Raw genomic sequence first — 22,721 nt, 5'->3', positions numbered from 1 at the left:
GCGCGGGGCTCCGGCATCGCGCTCCCCGCACACGCAACGCGCACACACTCACACTCGCGCACCGCGCACGGCGACGCGCACACGCGGCGGTGCCCGCCCCTCTTCCCATCCCCGTCCATGGCGTTGAGGACGGCGGCCCCCCGCTCCGCACGTAAGTAAGCGGCTCCGCCGCGCCTTTGTGCCCGCAGGTGCACCTGCCCCCGCCGCTCTCGGCTCCTCGCCGGGGGGTTGGGGGCAGGCGGGGCGGCTGGCGGTCCCGAGGCGGCTCCGGGAGGGGGGTGGACTGCCGGGCCGGGGCCCGAGGCGGTGCGTCAGGGCGCTGCGTTCTGCCTTCCCCCCGCAGGTGGCCCCGGGGCGGCCCGGCGCGGGCACGGAGCGCGGTGACTTCCCCAGGCCGGGCGCCGAGACCTCAGAGCCGATGGAAAGCGGGGGCGATGCCGGAGCGGCATCTCGGCGGGGAGGCGGCGGGTTCCCGGGCGCTCCTGGGCCCGGCGCTCCCCCGGCTGCGGACGGCGGCGTGAACGTGGATGGGCCCGGCGGGAGCGGAGCGGCCGCCGCTGCGGGGCCGGGAGCGCCCGCGCCGCCGCCCCGAGCGCCGTGCTCCAGGGACCCCAAAATGGTCCATCAGCGGTTCCTGCGGCGGAGCGTGGTGGACTCGGACCAGGAGGAGCCCGCGTTCGACCTTCCCGAGTCGGAGCATCAGAGGAAAATCATCTTGCTCCCCAAAACCAGAAGGATAATCGCGGAGAGGGCGAAGGCAGGGCACGGGGCGGCGGAAAAGGTGTGCCTGGAGGCCGAGCCCCCGGGGCCGCTGCGGGCGGGGCCGGCACCTGGCGGTGCGGCGGGGCCCGAGGAGCAGAAGGAGGCCGGCAAGGATGCGGAGAGGAAGGAGGCGTCGGACGCGGCCAGGGAGCAGGGCAAGACCAAGAAAGAGGAGCCCGAGGAGGAGGCTGACATGAAAGCGGTCGCCACCTCGCTGGATGGCAGGTTCCTCAAGTTTGATATTGAACTCGGGAGGGGATCCTTCAAAACGGTCTATAAGGGACTGGACACGGAGACGTGGGTGGAAGTCGCTTGGTGTGAACTTCAGGTAAGCTCACCCTCCCTTACGGTTTTTTTTTGCTTCGTAAGCCCCGGCGCTAAGGGCAGCGTGCCGGTGTCACCCCCGGCAGCTCGGCTCCGAGCAGCCTTTATAGCCCCCACCGCTCGGTACCCAGCGTCTAACTATAGCGCAGTGCCCTCATTGGCTCCGCACCCACCACCTTATGCGCACTCCTCCCCGCATTAACTCCCTCCGCCCCGCACTGCCCGCGGGGCCGTACGGCTCTCGGAGGCTGCGGGGAGCTGAGCCGAGCCCCGGCCCCGCAGCCCAGTGCCGAGGCAGAGCTGCGTTTGGCAGCGGGTCTGGGCTGGAAGCGCTCGCTGTGTACGCTGACTGCAGTGCATTTGCAGAAGCACGCTGTCCTTTCCCAGCGAATATGGGTGTGAGATGCTGTTTCGGCGATGGGAGCTGTGCTGTCTCTCTCAGCCCTTCCTTGCCCTTTCCTCTCTCCTGACACTGGTGGTTTGTGTTGTGAGTCTCAGGCTGTGTCTTCTGTTAGGTGCCCTGAGCCCGTATTGCAGTTCAGCTTTGTGCTCTGATACATCTAAAAGTAAGGCTAAAAATAGCAGCTCTGCTTTGGGTTCTGGTTCTTTGCAGTGAAGTCACCTGGTAACGAGTAGAGAAGATGCAGGTAGTGCCTTGCACTGTTCTAGGATGTGGTTTTTAAACGCTTATTTTGTAGTGCATGTATGTTCTCCCTTCTGGATTTTTGTTTCTGCTATGTTCACTAAAGTGAGAATATATGTAAAGCAGGATATTATTTCTTTTGCAAATCTTTTAGGGCCTTCTCCTTACCTCACTTCCATTAACATCCATTTGAATAGGACTTTAGGAAAACATGTAATCTGTATGTTTTTTTTGATTTTATTTTTCCCTTGACTTATTACTCAGAGTTCCACCCCATGATTTGGGTGGGAATCAGGCTGTTTGACTCCTGGTTCTGACCCTGGACCCTCTTGGTCCTGAGCTTCCTGCTGTGTGGCAGTGTTATGAGCCATGGGAGAGTGTGAGCAGCACATAAATACTATGGTACACCACACTTATTCACACGTGAATACTGTGATGCACTCAGCTTGAGCTGTCTGTTTTATTAGGGCTGGCACAAACTCTTTGTAAATTACCACCAGCCTGATGGGATGGGCAGAGATGGATGTGCTGCCTCCTCATCCCTATTCCCCAATGGCTTGCTTGTAACAATATGGTTGTGATTCACTGCAGTGCTGCTCCCTGCTAGGAAGCACAGGCAGCACTCCTCAGCTTTTGCCATCGTAGCTCTCGTTGGCTGTCATTAGGCAGAGCTGTGAGGTGTGAGGAGGCCTGGCACATCATGGCCACGATGTGGAGGAGGGGTTCAGTCCAATTTCCACTCCCATCATTGGGGGCTGGCGGTCCGGGTGGGGAGGCTCTAGGATTGCCGAAAGGATTGAAGGGAGAGCTCAGCATCTGTGGTGTTGGGAGAGGGGCTGAGAGGCCCTCATCTCTGGCTGCTGCTGGGGACTGAGCCCTGATGAGAGGCTTTTACTCCTGTAATTCATTTAGGGCAGTAATTCAGATCCCTTCTGGGGGACTGTGTGTGCAGAAGAGGGCTGGGGCTGCTGAGCTGTCTGCTCTGACCGGTGCATGCGTGCTCTGTCATAACAGAGCCATCACACAGAGCAGGAATTCATTTTGCTGCCAGGTTTTCTCAGTATCCTCAGTAGGGGAATTAGATTAGAGATTTTCCAACATATTTTTCATAACAGAAGAACTTCAGCTACAGAGGACTGCCTGGTACATTGGAGAGCCCATTCTATTGACATCCACTGTTTGGGTCATTTTAACCGAAGGTGGAGGCTGGGAAGTTTGCAGTGAAGTGTGAGGTTTGACTGGTGATTGTTTTTCATGTTCCTCGTTATGCTTGTTCAGGAGTTCTTGAGCCCACTGTTTGTAGAGAAATCAGCTGTAGTAATTCCACAGTGCCCACCTGTTTCAGTTACAGCCTGTGACAGCTTCACAGGCTTACTGACTTCAGTGTACACAGGCTTACAGCTTCAGTGTAAGCCAGGTCTTACTACTGGGTAGTCCAAATGCAGCGCAGAGCTTGATTTAGGCCTCTGACCGTAGGAACAATCTTTATTGTTAAGGTACTTAAGAGAAATGGGTGCCAATCACCTGGAGTGTTACAGCTGCCGTGTCTCTTTAAAGATGGAGGTTTCTCAGGTGTGCAGGTGATGCCAGAGGCTGTGTCGTGTATTGGGGGGGGGAGGGAGGTGTGAATTGTGGTCTGCAGTGAGAATGTGCAGCTGGATGACATGAATCTGCCATTGGCATGTGAGGCCTTCGCCTCAGGGTTAATTGGAAGGAGGAGGCAGTCAGTAGGTGTGTCTCTCTGTGTTGTCTGGAGCCTTTTAACTTGTACAGCACTTGTTTCAGCTGGGGATTCTTATTGTGTGCATCAGAGTGCTGTGAAGGAATGGCTTCAGTCACAGTCTTCCAGATGCTCTTGTGTATGCTGCACTGTTTTGATGTGATTCTGTCTGTAGGAATGCTATGCTCAGATATACTTAGCAGTAGGCTGAAGGAAGCCATGACTGCTGAGCTGCTGAAGACAAAATGACGTCCTTTACAGACTCACACAATTGGAGGACCTTTTTGTGGGGAAACTGCATTGTGGTGTTCTTTGCCTTTCTCCTGCAGGTGCAGGTGTGCCTCTTGTTTTTAACTCTCAGACTCTAAAAGTGAGCAGTTGAGGTCCTGCGCAGGCATTAATCCCCTGCCCTGGCTCAGCAGCTCTTTCAGCCCACTGGTACTGCTGCCTGGTGCCCGCCTCTTTTTGTCCATCAGTACCAAGACCTTGCAAGCCAGTCCTGTTCAGTGCTTTTTTATTTCAGTGAAAAGATGGTTTTAGGGTTCAGAAGCAAAATCATGGCTAGGATTACAGCAGGATTCAAGTGATAACCAAGTGCAATCTGGGTTTTAGACCTGTCTGCGAAGACATGAAAGCTTTAGTCAGATTCTAGTGAGAAAATGAATGTATTGTTCCTTCTTGAAACTAAACTATTGGAATGGAATTACTGTGCCTTGCAGTTTGGAAGGATTTGCATTCTAAGGTTGTCAACAGCTATAATTAATTTTAATTGGTGTCATACAATTGCTCTGTGGTGAGGCATCGGTAACAGTATTTCAAGTGTTGTACTCCTAAGTAAAATGTTAGGTCATGAATAAGGACTGCAGGCCTTTGCCAACCTGCTGCTGGCAAGCCAAATGTGCTTTTCTAGTTAAATGAATGGCTTCCAACATCCCCATCCTGCTCTCCTTTGGGAGCACATGGGGAAGCTGCGGAACAGTCTCACACAGTGCTATCTGAAATGCAAAGATCTCATTTTGTCTTGGTTCCTTCTTCAGTGCTGATTACTGAGGTGCTCTGTGCGAGCGCTTTCTCCATCTCCACGTGAAGTTAGAAATTGGGGTGCTAAAAATAGCTGATTGTGCAGAGCTACTGAACACAGGGTGTTGAAATGGCCAAACACAAACAGGCATGGCAGGGAGATTATATGTGTATATATGTATATATATTATATAATGCCACCCCTTAAGCATTCAGGAAATTTCTTTATGGGTAAAGCAATATTCTGCTGATTGTCACTGGTGTGGTAGTTCTGTCTTTTATGATGTCCTTGTTGGCTGACAGCATTTGTCTGATGTCAGAAGAGCAGATTGTTACTATCTGGGCTGTTAATTTATTGGCTGGGTGAACTTTGTAGTGTAAATGAACAGAATAATTTAGAAAAAAAGAAGAAGAAAGGAGGGAGAACTCCTCTGGAAGCTTGAATCTGATATTACTATGAGCTCATTAAGTTATCTCCAAGACCAGTTTTATCTCTCCCAAGTCAGTTTTTAAGATGCTGCTGTTTAAGCTTAAGCAACTGGTTTAGCTCTGCTTCATGGCAACAATATGAAAACGTGTCTGCATTATTGGTGTTTGTTAGTAGAGCTGTCTCCATGATACAGAGGAGCAGGAATAGGAACACGGTAGTGAACTATTAATAGACTGCTTCTCAAATTCACTATATGAAATAGGAAATATGTTGGGCCAGGCTTCAGATTCATTCCTTTGAATGAAATGAGACTCCTTTCCTCTGCTTTTTGAGTGTATTTTCCCTAAAGGTTGGCTGTATGCTCCCATAGTCTTTTTTAAGCTGTTTTCTCTAGATGTATGTGGTCCTGTTGCAGTAAGAGAAGCCTGCGAATAAAATCGGGTTTTGGTGTAAAGGATATTTCAGGTTCCTTTGGTCCATCTCTTGTCTGCAGCTGATTTGGAGGAGGAACTGGTTTTTGGATGCTGTCATCTTAGTGCTTGCAGTTGGTACACAATGTGATTCACGTGTGTATAACATGCTTGCTTTTGTGGTCTGGTGGTTGCTTTGCTTTGCGGTTAGAGCGTGACAGAGGGCTGAAGAGAGAGCTCAGCAGTGCTGATGGTGATGTGCTAAAAGAAGGATGGCAGCAGCAGCTGAGCTTCTGTTGCTGCCAGGGCTTCTCCATGCTCTGCGGTATCAGAGGTGTGGTAGGGGTTGGGAGGGTGGATCGCTGGGTGTGAAGGGGCTGTGGTGGAGGTGTGGATGGATCTGCATCCCAGGAGCCCAGCCGGAGGAATGGCTTTGGGGTAGGTGTTGAGAAGAGCTGTTGGATTGGAAGAAGGTCTGTTTCTAGACTTGCCATTTCGCAGCTGTTTGCTATGAGCAGCAGGATACCAACCTACAGCTTCAGTGGGGTCTGTGGCAGGCTTACAGTGGTGTTTTCAGGCCAGGGTAAGTGCTGATGTGTGATACCCAAACAGCCTGTGGGTGTGTAAGAGCACAGCCAAATGCGTTGTGTGAGATGTATGGGGCTTGGCACTGCTGTTGGAAGAGACATCTTCATTGCTCTGGAATAGGAGTGATTTATGCAAGTAATGCTTGGAGAATATCTGAAACAGTCATGCAGTAGCAGAACAGGTTTTCCAATTGCTTAAGTTTGTACATGTGGAATTGAAGTTACATCTGGAAATGCATCATTTCCCTGAAGTGATGTTGGCCTACTGGAAGACAAGGATGCTGTCCTGATGAGACTTGATTTCAGCATGCCTGAAACCTAGCTTGGCAGGAGGAGGGAAACCAGTATTTTGTTGTTGTTTTTGTTTTTCCATGGAGTTGTGAAATGAAGGCGGTTCCTCACTGCAGATTTCTCATCTTACCACTTATCAGTGACTGAAATGGAGGAACCAAGTCCTAATCCTTTATTAAGATTGATTAGCTTAGACTGACGTGTAAATCAGTTTCCAATAGATTTCTACCAGAACCTCTCTAGAGTGACTGTTCTGTTTGCTAACACCAACATGGCTTTCTCCAAACATGCACAGCTAAGTTGGGCATGATACCCATTATGCTCAGCTGCTGAAAGGAAAAAAAAAAAAAACACAATTCTACTCAAAAATTGTTTTTTGGAAGCTCCATTTTAGACTTGAAAGGACTTACCTGGGTTTCAGTTCACAAAATCCCAGTATTGCATTCTAAAAATGTTTCTACAGCCCTCTACCAACTGTGCCACATCTTGCGTAACCCATCATAGCTGCAGTGTTATTCCGAGTAAGCTCAGTCATGGAGCTGATGAAACTTGTTCCCTTGTACTCCAGAATCTTCCATGTAACAGCACACGCCTTTTAATTCATATCACATGTTGCAGTCTACTCAATCCAATTTTAATAAGTGATTTCCTGGAAAATAATTTGGCCGTGCTGTGTTAATATATACTGCTATATTACTTACTAGTTATTATGCATGCTGTGGGATTAATGGGTAAACTGAAGTGCTATGGCATAGGAATATATGTCAAACTACTAAGGAAGAAGTAAGATAAGACTAATGTCATCTGCTCTTCACTTGTTTGCCACAGAGGGACGCAAAACACTGTTCATGAACTCTGAGGAAAACAGGCCAATATGGGCTCAAGTAACATTTGCTTTTTTTTCCTTTGGCCTCTTCTTGTAAACTCAATCTGATCTTCATTCCAAATTTCTTCAAAGAAAATGAAAACACTTTAGGTAGTCTTTGATGTTATTAAAAAGTCACTCAGCATACTTTAGTCAAGTTGATTTGAAATCATTGCTGTTTTCGGTGAGGTAAGCAAACTTGAAACAGTGCTGAATCATGGCTTCTAAGAAAGTCAGCTAATCCCCTTTCCCACCTAAAAAATATGCATTTTTCTGTTGCATACCAGTCTCTGTTCTGCTCTGTTCTGGGAGGTTGTTTTAATGTTTTTCTTTTTTTTTTTTTTTGAGAAGGGAAGCTGTAAATAGAAAATACTAAAGCTACCAATTCTTTCTGAGGTGCTCAAAGGCCTTTTTTAGCCCAGCACTCCAGAAAACTATTCAGAAGGCTTTTTATTTCATCTTAATCCAGGGCAGTTGTGTTTGCATCTGCATGGATGATAGCTGACTATTCCCAGTTCTGTTCACGTTTTGGGGCAACTGTCTTTTTTTCATTAACTGTTTAGCCAAGTATGGACCTTAATAATCTGTGGTTCTGAACAGCCCAGTGGTATTGCAGTCCCTGCAGATGTTGCCCAAATACCAGTCAGTTTGCTTTGACTTGTTTAAAGCTTTTTTTAAAAGACCAAACAGGTGGGGAAGGTTAATAATTGAGAATATCTATCAAATAATGGTATTATTAAAACATGGCAATTGGCCACTTCATATGTTGAGAACTGAATTCTATGTACTGAAGTATAAAAGATTGCCAGAGTCTGCTTCTAGAATGGATTTTTTCTCTCTGCTGTGTGGTTCAAGAATTAAAATTATGGTGTTTATTCCAGATTTTTGTACAATAAGCAGCTTTCAAATGTTGTTTTTCCTGAGGCTGTCTGGATTTTTTCAGTTAAAGGAACATTTAGGGTGACCCGCTGTACTTGCTGGAGCTAATACAGCTGTGGTGGTTGACTGAGCAGAATCAATTTTGTCTATTAAAATAGAAAGAGTGCAGGAGGGAGGGGGAAATCGCATTTCCAGATGTATCCAATTGCTGCAGACCAGCACAGCTCTTTGCTGAAATGCTTGATATCTAGTTCCTGTAAAACTGGCTCAATACATTGGCATTATTCTCAGTTTTACTGATTAACTGAGGGAAATTGCCATGTTTATGTGGATTTTGTCTTGTTTCTATTTAGTACTAAACTTGCTTTGGATGTTAGAACAACTGTGGCTTTATTAGCAACAAAAGACTTGCTTTTCTCTCAGTTGCCATAGGAGACTTATATTGCCTTCAGCTAACTAATGGAGGATGAGAATGTGTTGTCCTATGGCAACAGTGTGATTGTAAAAACACAGGTGGTTTGGGATGAACTTTGTGTTCATCTATGTATAGAAATTAGTGGAAGTAAAGGGAATACCCTGTTGCTTCACACAGGTGGCTGTGTATTAAGTAAAATGAATTGGTAAGAATGAGCTAGAAAGGTCCCTCACAGCCCATCTGTCATCCCTCTGGCCAGGTTTCTCCTTTGTGTTGTTTTGGCACATGCTGCTGGGGTTGTAGCATCAGTCCTGCTGTTCTTCAGCTTCTTATGTGAGTTATACTAACTTATCCCAAATTTTGTTGGCCTTAATGAGTTCAAATAGTACTTGTGGCAGGTCAGCCTGACCAAAGCCTGTATACTCCTAAAGGGAGCCTACAAACAGGAGGGGGATCAACTCTTTGAAAGGGTAGATAACTGCAGAACAAGGGGAAATGGTTTTAAGTTGAGGGAGGGAAGATTTAGGTTGGATGTCGGGGGAAGTTGTTTACAGAGAGAGCAGTGAGGTGCTGGAACAGCTGCCCAGAGAGGCTGTGGTTGCGCCCTCCCTCCAGGTATTCAAGGCCAGACTGGATGGGGCCCTGGGCAGCCTGGTCTTGTATTAAATTTGGAGATTGGTGGCCCTGCCTGTGACAGGGGGGTTGGACATTCATGATCCTTGAGGTCCCTTCCAACCCTGGCCATTCTGTGATTGTGTGACTTGCAGCATGGAGAACCGGGACAGGGAGGGGGACAAACATCAGGAGACACTGAGATATTTTGCATTTATTTGAAGTTCTCTTGGTGCTGCTGTAGGAGACAAAGAGATTTTCTATAACTTCCTTGCCTTTTTTATTTTAGGGGTAAAGCTTCTGCTGTCAATCTGCACATCCTCAGATGCAGTGATTCTTGAACTGGACTAAAGCGAGCTGGAGCTATAAATTGCCCTGGCTGCCGGTCACTGCTGAGCCCATTGGTGTCAAGTAGCTAAGATCACTTTGCCTTTAAATAGAAATCTCACTTTGGAGCCTGCATTTTTGGGCCTGGAGGCTGTGCCTCACAGCAGCGGATCCTCCACCACAGCCTGGGCCCTTTGCTGTGGGGTGAGGCCTGCCAGAAGGCCTCCATGTTTGCAGTCGGTTTCACCTCTCTGAGCTGGGCAAGTCTCCTGCCCTGCAGGAGGGGAACCTACAGCTGAGTCCGTCATCCTTCAGTCTTAAGGAAAAGCATGCTGCTTTCAGTTCCTTGGCAGCTGCCAGGCTGGGTGGTGGAGCAGCAATGATTTCAGAAGAGCCTACTTGGCCTCGGGTCAATTTTATGCCTTGTTTTTATAGTCTCATGTTAAATGGAGCCAACTGGGATAGATTCCTACCTGACACAAGATACTCCTATGAAGGCACCCTGTGGCTTCCTCTATGCTAAAGACATTGCAGTGTGTCCTCGTATGTGGAAGGGGATTAATCCCCCTTTTCAAACCACAGAAAAATGGGAAAAAGACCTGCAGCGATACCTGTGGTTGTGTGTTAGTGGGTGGAAATAAATAAATGATGAACGTTTTGTGGGATTTCTTTCACTGCTGTGCCACTTGAATTCCTCCACCTGCAGCCCAGAGTGCTCTGCCCATGTCTGTACCCCAACCAGGAGCCATACAGCAAAGCCACCAGGCAGTTCCCGGGGAAGGCTCCCTGTGCTAGGAGGGAAGGTGGCAATAAATAACCCCAGCTGCACTAGCCATGAGAAACAGCAAGTATTTAAAAACATTTATCTGCTGTCTGAAATGTATACCTACTTACTTGCTTAAATAGAGCCAGTGCTACAAGTTTGTAACTGCTGAGGCTACAAAACTATTGGAAGCAGGCAATTCTGCCTCCCGGTGTGAAGTACAAAGCTTCGTTTATTAGAGTATGTGTATTTCTTTTAGAGCTCTCTCTCTCAGGTGTTCTTCCCCTCCTTCAAAACAGGCTCTTGTACACCGGCATGTGGGCTTCAAAGAACAACCTCCCTCTACATAGCTTTGTTTTGTGGCAGTGATCTCTTGTGCCTGAAATGAGATACTTGGGAAACAATGGAGTCTGTTTGCATTCGGAAGTAACCGCTGCAAAGAAGGGGACTGAGGATGTTTATCGAATTCTGGCACACAAATTCTTTTCTGTCCTCGTTTATCTTTCTTTGTTTTTGTGTTGTTGCTGAGCGAGGGCTCGATGTATATAAAAAAGTACTGCTCTGCAGTGCAGCCCAGGTGGGGAACGAGTCTTTTGTCTTGGGAGGATCGTTGAAACTGCAGGCTCTGTGGCTGGGAGATGAGCTTCGTAGGAAGAGGGCGTAACAAAGTACTCAACTTCCTGACCTGGGACCTGAAAATGAGATCGGTGTGGCTGTTAAATCCCGGATAATCCGTGTGAGAGGTGTGACTGGTGCTGATCTGGCTTTGTTGCAGCTGATTACAGGCTGACTCATCAGCTGGTACCTGGGTTCCTCTCTGCGCCATTAGGGAGGTTTCATTAAAAATGGATGGTGCTTTATGAAAACTTTCCAGTGGTTTTGTTTGTTTGTTTGTTTTTTAAAATACGAATTTAAGTCATCTTTCCTCTCGTTTCTCCCTTTTGCTGTATTTCTGCCCATACTTCAAACACAAAAAGTTAGTGGCAGGATCCAGTCTGCAGCACCTCCTGCACTGCAGGGTGTATGCGAGTGCACCTGGCCATTTGTCCCTTGAAATCATCTTCCTTGATTAATCCCTTAAAGTGCTGTCTATTATAACTAGCAATCTCCTCAAAGCATTTTCCTGGACAGCTTCTGTGTGCAGCAATGAGCCCGTAAATCAGCAGCAGCTCAGTGCAGTCAGTTGCCTTCTCACTGAGGGCTTCAGCTGAGACCTGTTGTCCCAATGCAGCCTGAGGGGCAGGGGTTTGCACTGTGGGGCTTCAGGGGGCACTCACTGCCATTTTAACCAACATGATGTGATAGTTCAGGCTAAAAGTAATATCAGAGTTTGCAGAGGGGCGATGGAAAATGGAGTAGAAACCAATATGAAGAAGTGAGAAGGCATTTCATAACCTCTTGTGCTCTGCTAGCAGCTGATCAGCAGAGAGTGATAATTGCAGCTCCACTAATTCAGATGTTGCAATTAATTTGACAGTACATGTGATGTGCGTGTTTGGTTGGTTGGGTTTTTAAAGGAAAAAGAAATCACAAAACTGACGCAGCATGTATTCTATTTATACTGAAGTGTTTGTTGTCCTTGTTGTACTTCCTTCTTCGTTGTATTATCTCTGTATTTTTTTAGAGCTGAAGCTGAGGTATCTGTTAGAGAAAGGCAGAAAAAGCCATTAAAACATTTCCGATACTCTAATTTATGTGGGTAGGAAGAGAGAACTCTGTAATTTCCAATGAGTGGTGACTTTTGTACCTTAAGAGACATAGAGCTTATACTTGGAAATGGATTTCTGTGGGCTGACAGAGTCATCTTGGAGTCCTTGGCTCCTAATAAGATGCAGGCTCCCAGTGAAGCTGCTTCTTGCAGTTGGGCTACTTATAAATGTGCTTGTCAGGAGATTTGACAGCTACTGGGGTCATGCTTTTTTCTCAGTTTTTCCTTTACTGGGAGCAGCAGAAGAATTTCTTTGCCTTTCATATCAATTTTCCTGAGCACGGAATGTCACGTTGTTGGGCCCTGTGTCACTGGCGGTTCCCTCACTGCCCTGGGGTGGCTGTGGATGAGGATGAGGAGGGTGGCAGTGCTGAATCCCGCGGCGCTGCTGCTGGGTTGGCGTTTGGGAAGCACTGCCTTGGAGCAGCCAGCTCATTGCTGCGCTCTGATCTGTGTCATTCTGTGGATGCGTGCATTATTTACAGCATCACAAAGATGGAGTATTTTGCAGTGCATGTGGTGGATGCGATGGAATGCTTCTCATCTGTTCTAAAGTAACACCCAGCCTGGGTGAATGAAATGAAACCCACTCATTGCTTGTTGCTATTGCATCAGTTCTGAAAAAGTCAATTTTTCCTTCACCTCAGTGCAGTTGTGTGTGTATTTTTCTCAGGATACATGCACAGAGGTTGGCATCAACTGTAGACTGTGGCAAAGCAGTCTGTTTAATTGCGTGAATGGAAAAATGGGAGGACTGGTTTGTCTAGAAGATGTTAAACATGCTGAAATGTTAATTATCTCAGAAGTCTAAGACAGTAGGATGAAAAATTGTTAATGAAGCCTGTGCACCTGTTTTAATGGATCCATTAAGAAAAAATAGCTGTATACTCCTTTTAAAATGCTCATACACCAACCAAATGAGTAGCAGAATTTTAAAACTGCTGAGCCATGGCTTATACATGCGTTGCAACAAGCCTTGCACTTAAGCTGTTTTAATGATCCTCTGTATCTGAAATGCAGGAGCATTCCTAGAGCAGCAGGCTTTTTTTTTTTTCATTTGCCCAAGATTGCCATGCAAACTTGATTTAAAAATAATTGTCTGTGCTGATAGTGATGTGATGAAAGCAGGACTTCGGAATCGTACTTATCTTGCAAGATTAAAATACCCATGTAAGTGAACAAACAATTTTTTATCGGAGAGATAATGAAAGCGATGATACATGGTGCACAGCAGCAGGGTATGGGGCTGTAGTACAACTGCAGTCGGTACAATGGAGAGCACAGTAGCAAAGCAGAGTACTTGTAAATAGAAATATCTAAGTGCATCTTTTCACACATGTAAATATATACCTAAATATATATATCCAGATAAACATATCTGCAATAACCGTTTCAGCTGATTGACTTCTACTTAATCCTACATGTGCAGGTGAAAGTATATGCTCCAATGTTAGCTTTCTTTTCTTCTTCAATCCAGTAACTCTTGCTTTCTGTTTTACAGAACATTATGCTAGTGATTTGTCTTCATTTCATAGTGTTAAGCCTTACTGAGTAGGTAATGTGATGCATCTAGTGACAATACTACCGATAGATAGGAGAATTTGTTAAATAATGGCTGTTTTCATTTGATTTAAATAGCCTTTCTGCTACCTGTTGAGTTGCTATTTGCCTTCATAGCAACAATTTACTGTTTAGGCACTTGATCTTTGCCCATTTTATAGCTGAGATGGATGTGAGTTGCATGCAATAATATTAATAAAGAGAAGAAAAAAAAAGTTTGCCCAGATGAGATAAATACAAGATTTTGGAATTCTCAATGTCCTCTTTACATTTAGTAGCAATTAGATAAGATCTCAGAAGGAGTATTTTTGTTAAAAGACCCTTTAAAGTAGGCAGGTTTTAAAATAAATTGCAGCATGTGACTGCGGTAATTGTTGTGCAGAATGTGAAATGTACCTCTGGCAGGCAGAGCATGCCTAAATGACTTTTAAGAAGTCTTCATTGTGTGGTGTTTTTTCATAAGGGAATCCATCTTTAGGTTCTTATGTTTTACTCCAGTGTTCCAACCATTGAGTTGTTTGTGAGCATTGGCCATTGGGTGAATGCTGGCGCAGCTAATCCAGCTTCCTTCTGCTAGAAGTCCTTTGCTGAACGCTTAGCAATCTCTTTTAAGATACCTAGAATTTCACTACAGCTGTTTGGAGGCTCTTTGAGTTTCAACTTTTAGATTTCTAGCCTTTTTTTTTTTTTTTTAAGTACTATTTGTAGGAAATCTGAACGTATTGGTTTCAAGAGTGTTAGTAGAAAACAAGTGCTCTTGGAAAACTTTGTCATCTGCAGCTAAAAACCAAGCTTTCATCAAAATAAAAGGCTCAGTAGAGTATGCTGAGAGCAGTGAAATCTCAGGAAGATTGCCTATTGGCTGTGTTTCCTTGCATTGCTGCAGATCACTGTCCTGCTTTGGAAGGGGCAGCAAGACATCCCTACTTCCCTCAAGAGAGATGGGAGGCAGTGAGAGCTGCACTTGTACCTTTTGGCTTGTTTGCAGTAGAGAAAGGCTGTGCTGCTACTTGCACAGAATTTTGGTTGTTTGCCCTTGTGTGTTGTTACCGCAGAGCATTTGGCAAGCCAGAGATGCAGCAGACTGGCAGCATGCAGACTTTTCATTTCTTAAGAAACTCGGCACAAACAAGCTGCGTGCAGAAATGGAGCTAGCAGGAGCTTAGGAAAGGTAAAACCAATTGTGAAGAGGTCACATTTCTGGAATTGGGTTAATTGAAAGAGTGGGAAGAGATAAGAGAAATTTTCCAGATTTAATGTAGTGTTTGGGTGAGAGAATGACCCCAGCTTTTAATTCTTTTTTTCAGTAGGTAAGGGCATTCCATTTCCTACAGATGTATTTCCTGGCTCCCCTCGGAAGCCCTGGATTATGGTTAGTCCTTTCACATGGCTCACCTAGGTAGCTGAAAGTAGGAAATATTAAATCCTATTGAAGGCTGAGCCTGCGGCAGTGTTCAAAAATATCAGCTGTGTGTGTTTAATGAGTTGCAAAATTTTATCTCTCTGTGAAACCTTCTTAACACGATGTTACAGGGGCTTAATGTCTCTTTGCCAGCTTACTGCCCTACCTGCTCATGCCGAGCCCTGTGGGGACTGCAGTGCTGGGAGCACGTGGAGCCCAGCAGCTCCTATTGCTGGTCTGCCGTGGTACCCAGGGCTCTCATTGGGGTGTGGAGGGTAGAAAGCTGCAGGATTGGGCTTTGTGGATCTTTTTTGGACAGAGGCATGTTCTATCCTACTTTTGTCCCCTGCACTTTAAGCCATGTACTTTTAAGGCTGCCATTCTGTAGGATCAGGCCTTTTTCTTTTTTAAAAAAAATAAAAATATTACTATTGAGAATGAAAGGTCATCAGGGCTTTTAATTTGGAGTCCAACCAAATAGACGTGGTATTTAATCCATCTTTCCGTGGAACAGCAGCCAATGTATAAAAGCTATAATAAGACAATGATCAGTTACATCCTCTTTGCAGTCTAACTGAACGTCCTCTGAGCTAACGCTGAAGGGCTGGTGATGTCTTTTTATAAATGTGGTTTTTCTTCTGCTGGAGAGCAGTAAGTTAAATGCCTCAGCTTTCAGGTGATGACAGTAGTCGTCCAACAACTGCGTGGTGCCAGACACCTGGCTCTGCCTTGCAGATCCTGTTTGTTTGTTTCTCTCATTGGGGTCTGAGCTGCTCTTTGCTCGGGTCCTGGTTGTCTCTTCTGCTGTGTGAGATTGTTGGGATTGTTCGGTCAGTGATGCTCTGCTGAATCTCAGCTGTGCAAGCAATTTATAGGGAGCCGGATTTGAGGCTGTCCTGGCTTAACTGGCTCTGCTTTCTCCCTTTATTTGCATCTAGTGGTTCCTAAATCCATTCCTCTGTGTGGGCATGTGTGGTAAAGCACAATTGACTGGGCTTGCAGAGAATATCGATGTGTTATCTGAATTCTGTGAAGACCTATAGCTATAAATTCCTCCAAGTCTTGCTTCAATTCAGTTAATTTGAACAGAGCTTAAGGAATGGTTTCTTCTGAATTTAGGTGCATGCCATTTTTTTTTAGGGTTTATGTTTCTTCTGTATCTTTTTCCATTTCAGTATTTCTGTTGAAATGTTTCAGAATTCCTTTCTCATTTACCTGCAGATTTAATTGCGTGAGGAGATTTTCCCTCGCTTTACCTGTAGTAAATGGCAAGTCTCACATCCAGCTTCTTATAATAAAGAGGGCAACACGTGCAATAGTACTTGGCTGCGCTGTACAATGCTCTCCAGCTCATTAAAAGTTGTCAGCGTGAAGTCAAAATTATGAAAAATTTGAAGTAGATTTGTCTATGATAAAAGCACAACAGCGTTTGTGAATTGTTGCAGTTGGAGGTTGTCGGCTGAGAAGGAATTCATTCAGGTATCCTTTTTATCCTCAGAAATTGAGCTCTATCAGCTGAGACTGAGCACTGTGTGTGCAGCAGGTGGAAAACAGTCTGAGCACCACAGGGCACGTATGGCCCTGGGTTGTGTAAGGGAGCACAGAGAAAACCCACTTTGAAATAATATTTGCACTATTTAGTGGAACCGGTGATAACCTTGTAACCAAAAGCATCACAGGTTTTCAAAACAAAGCTCAAAGGCAGGTGGGGTTTTAGCAGGTGCTGTGCTAATGTCTGTGTCCCCAAGGCACAGGGCTTTCTGGCAGCAGTGCCCATACTCCTGTTGGATCCTACAGAAATTGCTGAGTCTGACAGAGGGGTTCCTATAGGTACCTTTGCAGCATTGACTGTAACGTGAAGCAGTGACACCTCTCTGCGTTTCCTAGAGCTGCTCTGTCGTGGGGGGAAGAAGGCAAAGTGAGAGTGAATATCATAAGGAGCCAAAGCTGAAAATGTGGCAGAGAGAAGACTGTGCAGGAGTTTGAGCTGCGTTAACTACAATTCATGAGCAGGCTTCAAAAATAGATGTGCAGATAAGTGCTCTTGGCATCCTGACTGTGAAGGCAGATAACAAAACCCAGTGAAGGGAAGTGCTCTGGCTTTTCCCCTCAGGTGCTCTCCGAGCAGATAACAAAAAGCTCATTGAGTTGGGTGTTGGAGGAGCCAGGCCAGGGCCTCTCTGCTGGGTCCTCTCACAGGTCAGATTGCCATGGGGACCTCTCCCACTACAACGGTTGTTTCTTCAAAGGCTTTCTTGAAGGGCAGGCTCTGACGATGCAGCCACATGCGGCATTAAAGCAAGATGATGATTCACAAGAGTGCGTTCCTAGTGTTCCTTCCTCTCAGAATTGCCATGAATGTACACTGAAAAACATGATTAGAGCTGATAGTGGAGGAATTTGTCCACATGCAGAGGGACAATTATGTAACATGGATATAGAGGGCACCAGCTGCCACTGTCTGCTAGCGAATTGCAGCACAGCTAAGTGAGGCTGCTTGGGGAGTTGAGAGCAGTCGCTGTGTGCACAGCAGTGTTCTGGGGAAGGGGAGTGATCCTGCCCAGTTGGTGTGAGTGTGAGCACGGTCACGAGAAGGGAGGGAGCCTGGTGATGATAAGCAGCACAATCCTTTCTGAGGTGTTGTTTCAGGAGAGTGTCTAATTGGGGTGTGTGAGCCTCTTCAAACCTTTCTGAAATCTGCTGAAGGATTAATATCCCAAGTACCGCAAAGCCTGTAGGCTTCTCTGTATTTTTCCTCTAGTTGGGGTGCCCTGTCACATGGTTCTAATGCTGAGCAAGTGCATTGAGATACCCTAAAGCTTTTCCAGAAAACAAATAGGAGCAGTATTGGGTTTCAGGTCTCATAGTTAAACTAAATTAATAACTCAACACTTGAACCTCAGGGGCCTGCTGACCAATGAAACTGTCTGGTTTTGAACGTGAACTGAGAATCTGTGAAATGACCATAGAATCTCTGCTTTCCCCATAAGAGAGGGGATGTAATTCAACAGGGGGCTGAAGTGAGTCATCAACTCTGGTTTCAACTGATGTTTCTCTGTTTTCCAGTTGCAATACACAAAGTGTTGGTAACTGCCTGCATGCTGTCCGTGCATCTCCCTTGGGGGAAGATGTGGACTAATTGGTTGGACTGCAAACCGAGAGCTGCAGTGTGCAGCTGGCTGTGAGAGATGGAGAAGTAGATCGGGGTGCTGGGGGGGGGAGACAACTGACATTAGATATTATTCTTCAGATATCTCTAAGGAAAATCCCCAAAGCCTGAGCTCAGCCTCTGATGAATAAGTGATTCTTCACGCTTGCTATGTTGAAGAAAATAATTAAGGGGTGTAAATTGAAACTGGGGAGATGCAGGTTGGGTAAAAGAGAAGTTTCCAACTTAGAGCATTTAAGTATTGACAAATAGTGCCTAGAGAGGTTTGCTGGAGCTGATGTACAGGTCTGTCAGGAATCATTTAGGAATCATTGCTCCTGTCTTAAGCCTCGTTCATTTATTCTACGCTGTGGCATTGGCTATATATTCAAGATTATGTTTGCATCCATATTGATTTGATGGGACCTGTGAGCACTGTTATTTCAGTCAACACATGCTTTATGTAAGTTTGGTTTAGTTTGGGAAGGAGCCAACGTAAATTGAACGGTCGTAAGTCATCTTTAAATTGAGTTGCTGGCAAATTATGTTTGCATTAATTAAAATAAGAGTGTGTTGAACTGGTTTCAGACAGTGCAAGGGTTATGGTGCAACTTCAAATAAAAGCCAAGCCAACAAAAATTGTGCTCATTTCACATCCAGATGGATAAAGCACATGAGAAGCAGTGACTTGTTTGGGTGCAGACTATTGCAGCTGTGGTTGCTGTCTTCAAGAAGGAAAAACATGTTGTGCAGGACTACCAGAGGGACTGCATGAAGGATAACTGCTTGTAGGGGGAGGCTAGACCTTAGCCTGGTTAGCCTGGCAAGCTGAAAATCCAGGTTGAGGGTGGGCTGCAAAAGGAATGGAAGCGAGACTGGAGGATGAAACTGACTCAAGAAGCAGTGAATCTAAGCTGGCCATAATTAAGCAGAATGCAGAGGAGGAATAGAGTTTTAACATGAATTTGCTTTAGGAAAGGCGTGACAAAAATTGTGGTTGTTCTAAGATGACTGTTGCCAAATTGTTGAACAAGGCTATATGGTGTGTCCTGGCACTGACCTTGGAGCCTTGAATTTTCAGTTTTTGTCCAGCACCGGCAACACCATACCATAAAGCAGAAAGTCTGGAAAGAAGAACGTGGAAATGAGATGCTTATTAGCAAATCCTTCTTTTTTTCTTCCATGTTAGCTCTCAAGTTAGTCAGGCTTACAACTGTGTGAATCAGTTTTCACATACCTGTGAAAATACAGAGGTTTTTGTTTCCCTGAGAGTGCTTCCTATTCAAAACCAGAAAGGAAGGCTCTCGTTCTGTTTGTGAATCATGATGCCTTTCAGCTGATGCATTTACGTTTTTGCTTATAAATTTGATTTTTTTTTTTTTGTACGTATGTTCTTGTCAGTAGCTGGAGGCTCAGAGTCAGAAAACTAACCAAAATGATGGCAGTGGAACCTTGAACTTGAGCGCACAGATGAATTGATGTAATCTGATGGCTACTTGTCTACTACAGAGCACATGAAATCTATTTTTAAGTGAAACAGTGATCTGGGCAAACCAGCTGCCTGACTTTCACAGGTGGAAGCGGTGATGGGGGTTCCTTGGAGCAACCACTCTTGAAACAGGGAGCTGGCAGCGCTGCGTGGCAGCTGACCTTGTGGAAGTGGTGGGGATGTTCTCTGTAGGTTTTGCCATTTCCTGCTATCATCTTGATTTTTGTTTTAAGTACCCTTCCGGTGTTGTTTTTACTAATGTTTTTTTTAATTTAAGTGCCAAGAATGAGGGGGGGAGATTATAATGTCTGACTTGTTTTTGAAAGAGTGCATCTTACAGAGGGCCTGCAGAATGGATGAGCCTTTCTTGATACCTTCTTGAAACATTTGAGCATTCTCCAAGGTGGCTGTTTGCAGGGCTGCAGTCTTGCTGAGTGTTACCAAACAGCTTGCCAGTGTGCTTAGAGCAACCTGAACACATAAAGCTGGCATCTGTAATTTCAGAATATACATGACTGCTTTTGGTATTAGTTGGGAAAAACACACACTTGATGTCAAAATAAATGAAGTTTTGGCTGAGGCTGAAACATGGAAGCTAACACTTAGGTTTCACAAAGCCTCATGTCTGTGAGTAGGGCATTGCTGACTGATGCGTGGGCTGCAAAACAGCCCAGTAAATAGACCAGGAGAAATCTCTGGTTATTAACTGAAGGGTGGTTGAGAGAGGCAGCAGTAATAGCAGGAGACACTAATCCGATTGGTGGCAAATCAGCTCTAAATTGGTTACAAAAGTATCTTTGTGTTGAAGTATCTTTTTGTGAAATAACACCTAATGGAAAAGATTATTGCAGTTTTTATTGGGTGTAATTTTTACTGCACAACATATATTCCATCTATTCTGTGAGAACAGAGCGAGTGTTGGCCCTTCCGCCTCCCAGTCTTTCTGTCAGTGTTTTATGATCGTTCTTCTTTCTTCCAAAGTCTTGGCACAGTGCAAGAATTGAATGGAAATGGTGTTCTTGTTATGGCAAAGGGTTATGTCTGTAGGCCATCTCACAAATCACACCTGCTTCCCTTCTAAATGTTTCCTATGGCAAGAACATCTGTTTAGGAGAATGCCACCAATCCCTGTAGGCTGATTTTCCATATGCTTCCATTTCAGGATAAAATTAAGCCAATGGACCTTGACGGTGTTTTCTTAACCAAAACTGAGTCTTTGTGCTCTTGTTAACAGTTGTGTAGTATTCCTTAGTAAAGGCATGAATCACTTCCACTAGTGCTCTTCTGGATAACTCAGAGCCTGTGTGACTCAAACTGTTCTTTCGCGCATGAAGGCAGATGGTGTTAAATAAATCAGATAAGCATATGCCCAAACTGGTGCTGCTTGGCATACTAACAGGATAATAATTTATAGGATTGAGAGCTCTACAGTTGCCACCAGTTGGAAGAAAGGACTCCTGCACCTCTTCCCGCAGACCAGCAGCGCAGTCAGGTGCCCAGATTTCCTGGGATGTGCCCTTGTGGTGTCTGTAAGCTCTGCCTGGTAGGATAAACGGAAGGCTCAGTTTCTAGAGAGAAACTTTCTTGCCTAAAAGGGCTGCCCGAATCAGCTCGGACTTGCTGTGATTTCTGAAACACCTCTGCATCATTGCTGCATCTGACTCCTCCTGACAAACTGTGATCCATAAGGTGTGATTAGCATTTTGAAACATTTTGTGGTCAACAAGTGCCTGAGAAATGTGCACTAATGCACTGTGTGGTATTTGTAACAAAGCTTAATTTAGAAATTGTATGAAGGCTTAAAAACCCCTTACAGCTTTCAATCGGAGTAAAGGAATCTGTTTGCATGCTTTTTTTTTTTTTTGCTATTTCGAAGTTAACCTTCACTTGCACTGTGATTTTTAATATTTTTTCATATTCTTTTCATGTATGAACTTCTGTTCATAACTCTCACCCTAGCATGCATATCAGTGTGAGTTGTTAATAAAGAGACAAGCTGCTGTTCCTGAATGCAGCTGTGGGGACTGAGACTGCAACACACGCCTTGGGCTCATGCATGGCCAGCTCTGGGTGAGTGCATAGCCTTGGACCTTAATGTGATGATGGGTTTTGAAGACAGCCCTGTCCTCTTATATAAGCTTTCAAGATATCTTCATGCCTTATTTGTGTTATTTATCATGGCATCTCACCTGAGTTTATTATGCAGCTAATTGTCTACGTACTCTGATTTCAGAAGGACAGCAGTGCCCAAGCGAAATGATTTGGTTGAAGTGAGGCTGTTTGTTGAAGGAGGTGCAAGTCTTGATACCTTATAAATTTCCAGAATTCCATACACAGACAAAACAACCACTTCAGACTGCAGTAGAGTTGCAGACAGAAGTAATGACCCAGCGGGAATCAACTGAGAGAGCTGATATGTGGAGCTGGGAAGTAGTTTTTCTGTCCTCCCTCCTCTCCCCCTCCTCTTTTCTTCAAACTATTTTAGGATCTGTTTGCTGCAGTACAGTGGAAAAGCAGTGTTCAGAAAGCATATTTTGGTGATCTGGGGGTGTTTAATTTAAGCCCAGCCAGTTGCTGCTGGCCTAAGGAGAAGCTGTGCAGACCGGTTTGCTCTTTTTGGCACCAGGTTTGCAGTGGTAGAAGTGGAGTGGAATTGCTTGAAAAAGATTAGGTGTGATGAAAAGGATATCTTGGGGGGGCTTAGAAAGAAGGTCTGCCTCTTCTTTCCCAAGAGCAGGCAGGTGGCATGGCTGCACTGGGTCATTGTGCTCTGGGGAAGCAGCTCTGTGAATTCCACTCCACAGGGCGAGCTGCCTCTTTCTCATGAGCTGGCAATAAATGATCCCTACCTGAAAGGTAAGTCAGAGAGCAGAACCTAAAAACAGAACCCGATTTGATCAATGTGGGTGGCTAAAGAACAGGGGTGTCCTTTGCTGTTTGGCACATATAACAAATGCTTGCAGCTTAATTGAGGGTCATGAATGCACATGCGGAAGCGTGGAAGCCTGTTGTTAGTGATGTTTCACAGGGGAGAAGTGGTTTAAGTTCAGAAGTCTCAAGCATAAGCACTTCATGTGGAACATATTTCAACTGGTTTCTCCCAAGAAAACTCCTTAGAAAGGATTGTTGGTGACAATACCCTCCCCTTGGACCAAGCCTCATGTGACTGCATCCCTAACCTCTTGCAAGCTGTTCTTGCTCAGAGCGTGGAGCCCTGCAGCGCGATGCTGCAAGGTGAGCACTGGGGGAAGCTGGTGCTGGGTGCCTGGTAGGCAGGCAGTGCTGCATGGGAACAGTTATCTGACTGAAGCAGAAATCAAAGGTAAATACAATAATTTGAGGGTGTTTGGTTTGCTTTTAGTTTCA

The 22,721-nt window shown here is 45.4% G+C and overlaps 1 protein-coding gene across 10 annotated transcripts in view; it reads left to right on the top strand.

Annotated features, from left to right (window-relative positions):
* Positions 1-22,721, top strand: part of WNK2 (WNK lysine deficient protein kinase 2) — a 106,014-nt gene continuing 83,293 nt past the window's right edge. For all 10 annotated transcript variants that reach the window (XM_052679105.1, XM_052679104.1, XM_052679102.1 and 7 more), the window contains exons 1-2: positions 1-151; positions 344-1,090. In XM_052679105.1, the coding sequence (XP_052535065.1) occupies positions 419-1,090 (672 nt within the window). In that variant the 5' untranslated portion in view covers positions 1-151; positions 344-418. The remainder of the gene's footprint in view (positions 152-343; positions 1,091-22,721) is intronic.

This window comes from Tympanuchus pallidicinctus, unplaced genomic scaffold, assembly GCF_026119805.1.
Source record: "Tympanuchus pallidicinctus isolate F22 unplaced genomic scaffold, pur_lepc_1.0 scaffold17, whole genome shotgun sequence".
NCBI classification, from domain to species: Eukaryota; Metazoa; Chordata; class Aves; order Galliformes; family Phasianidae; genus Tympanuchus; species Tympanuchus pallidicinctus.
Note: the sequence above shows the minus strand (reverse complement) of the source record. Positions and strands in the feature narration are given on the sequence as shown.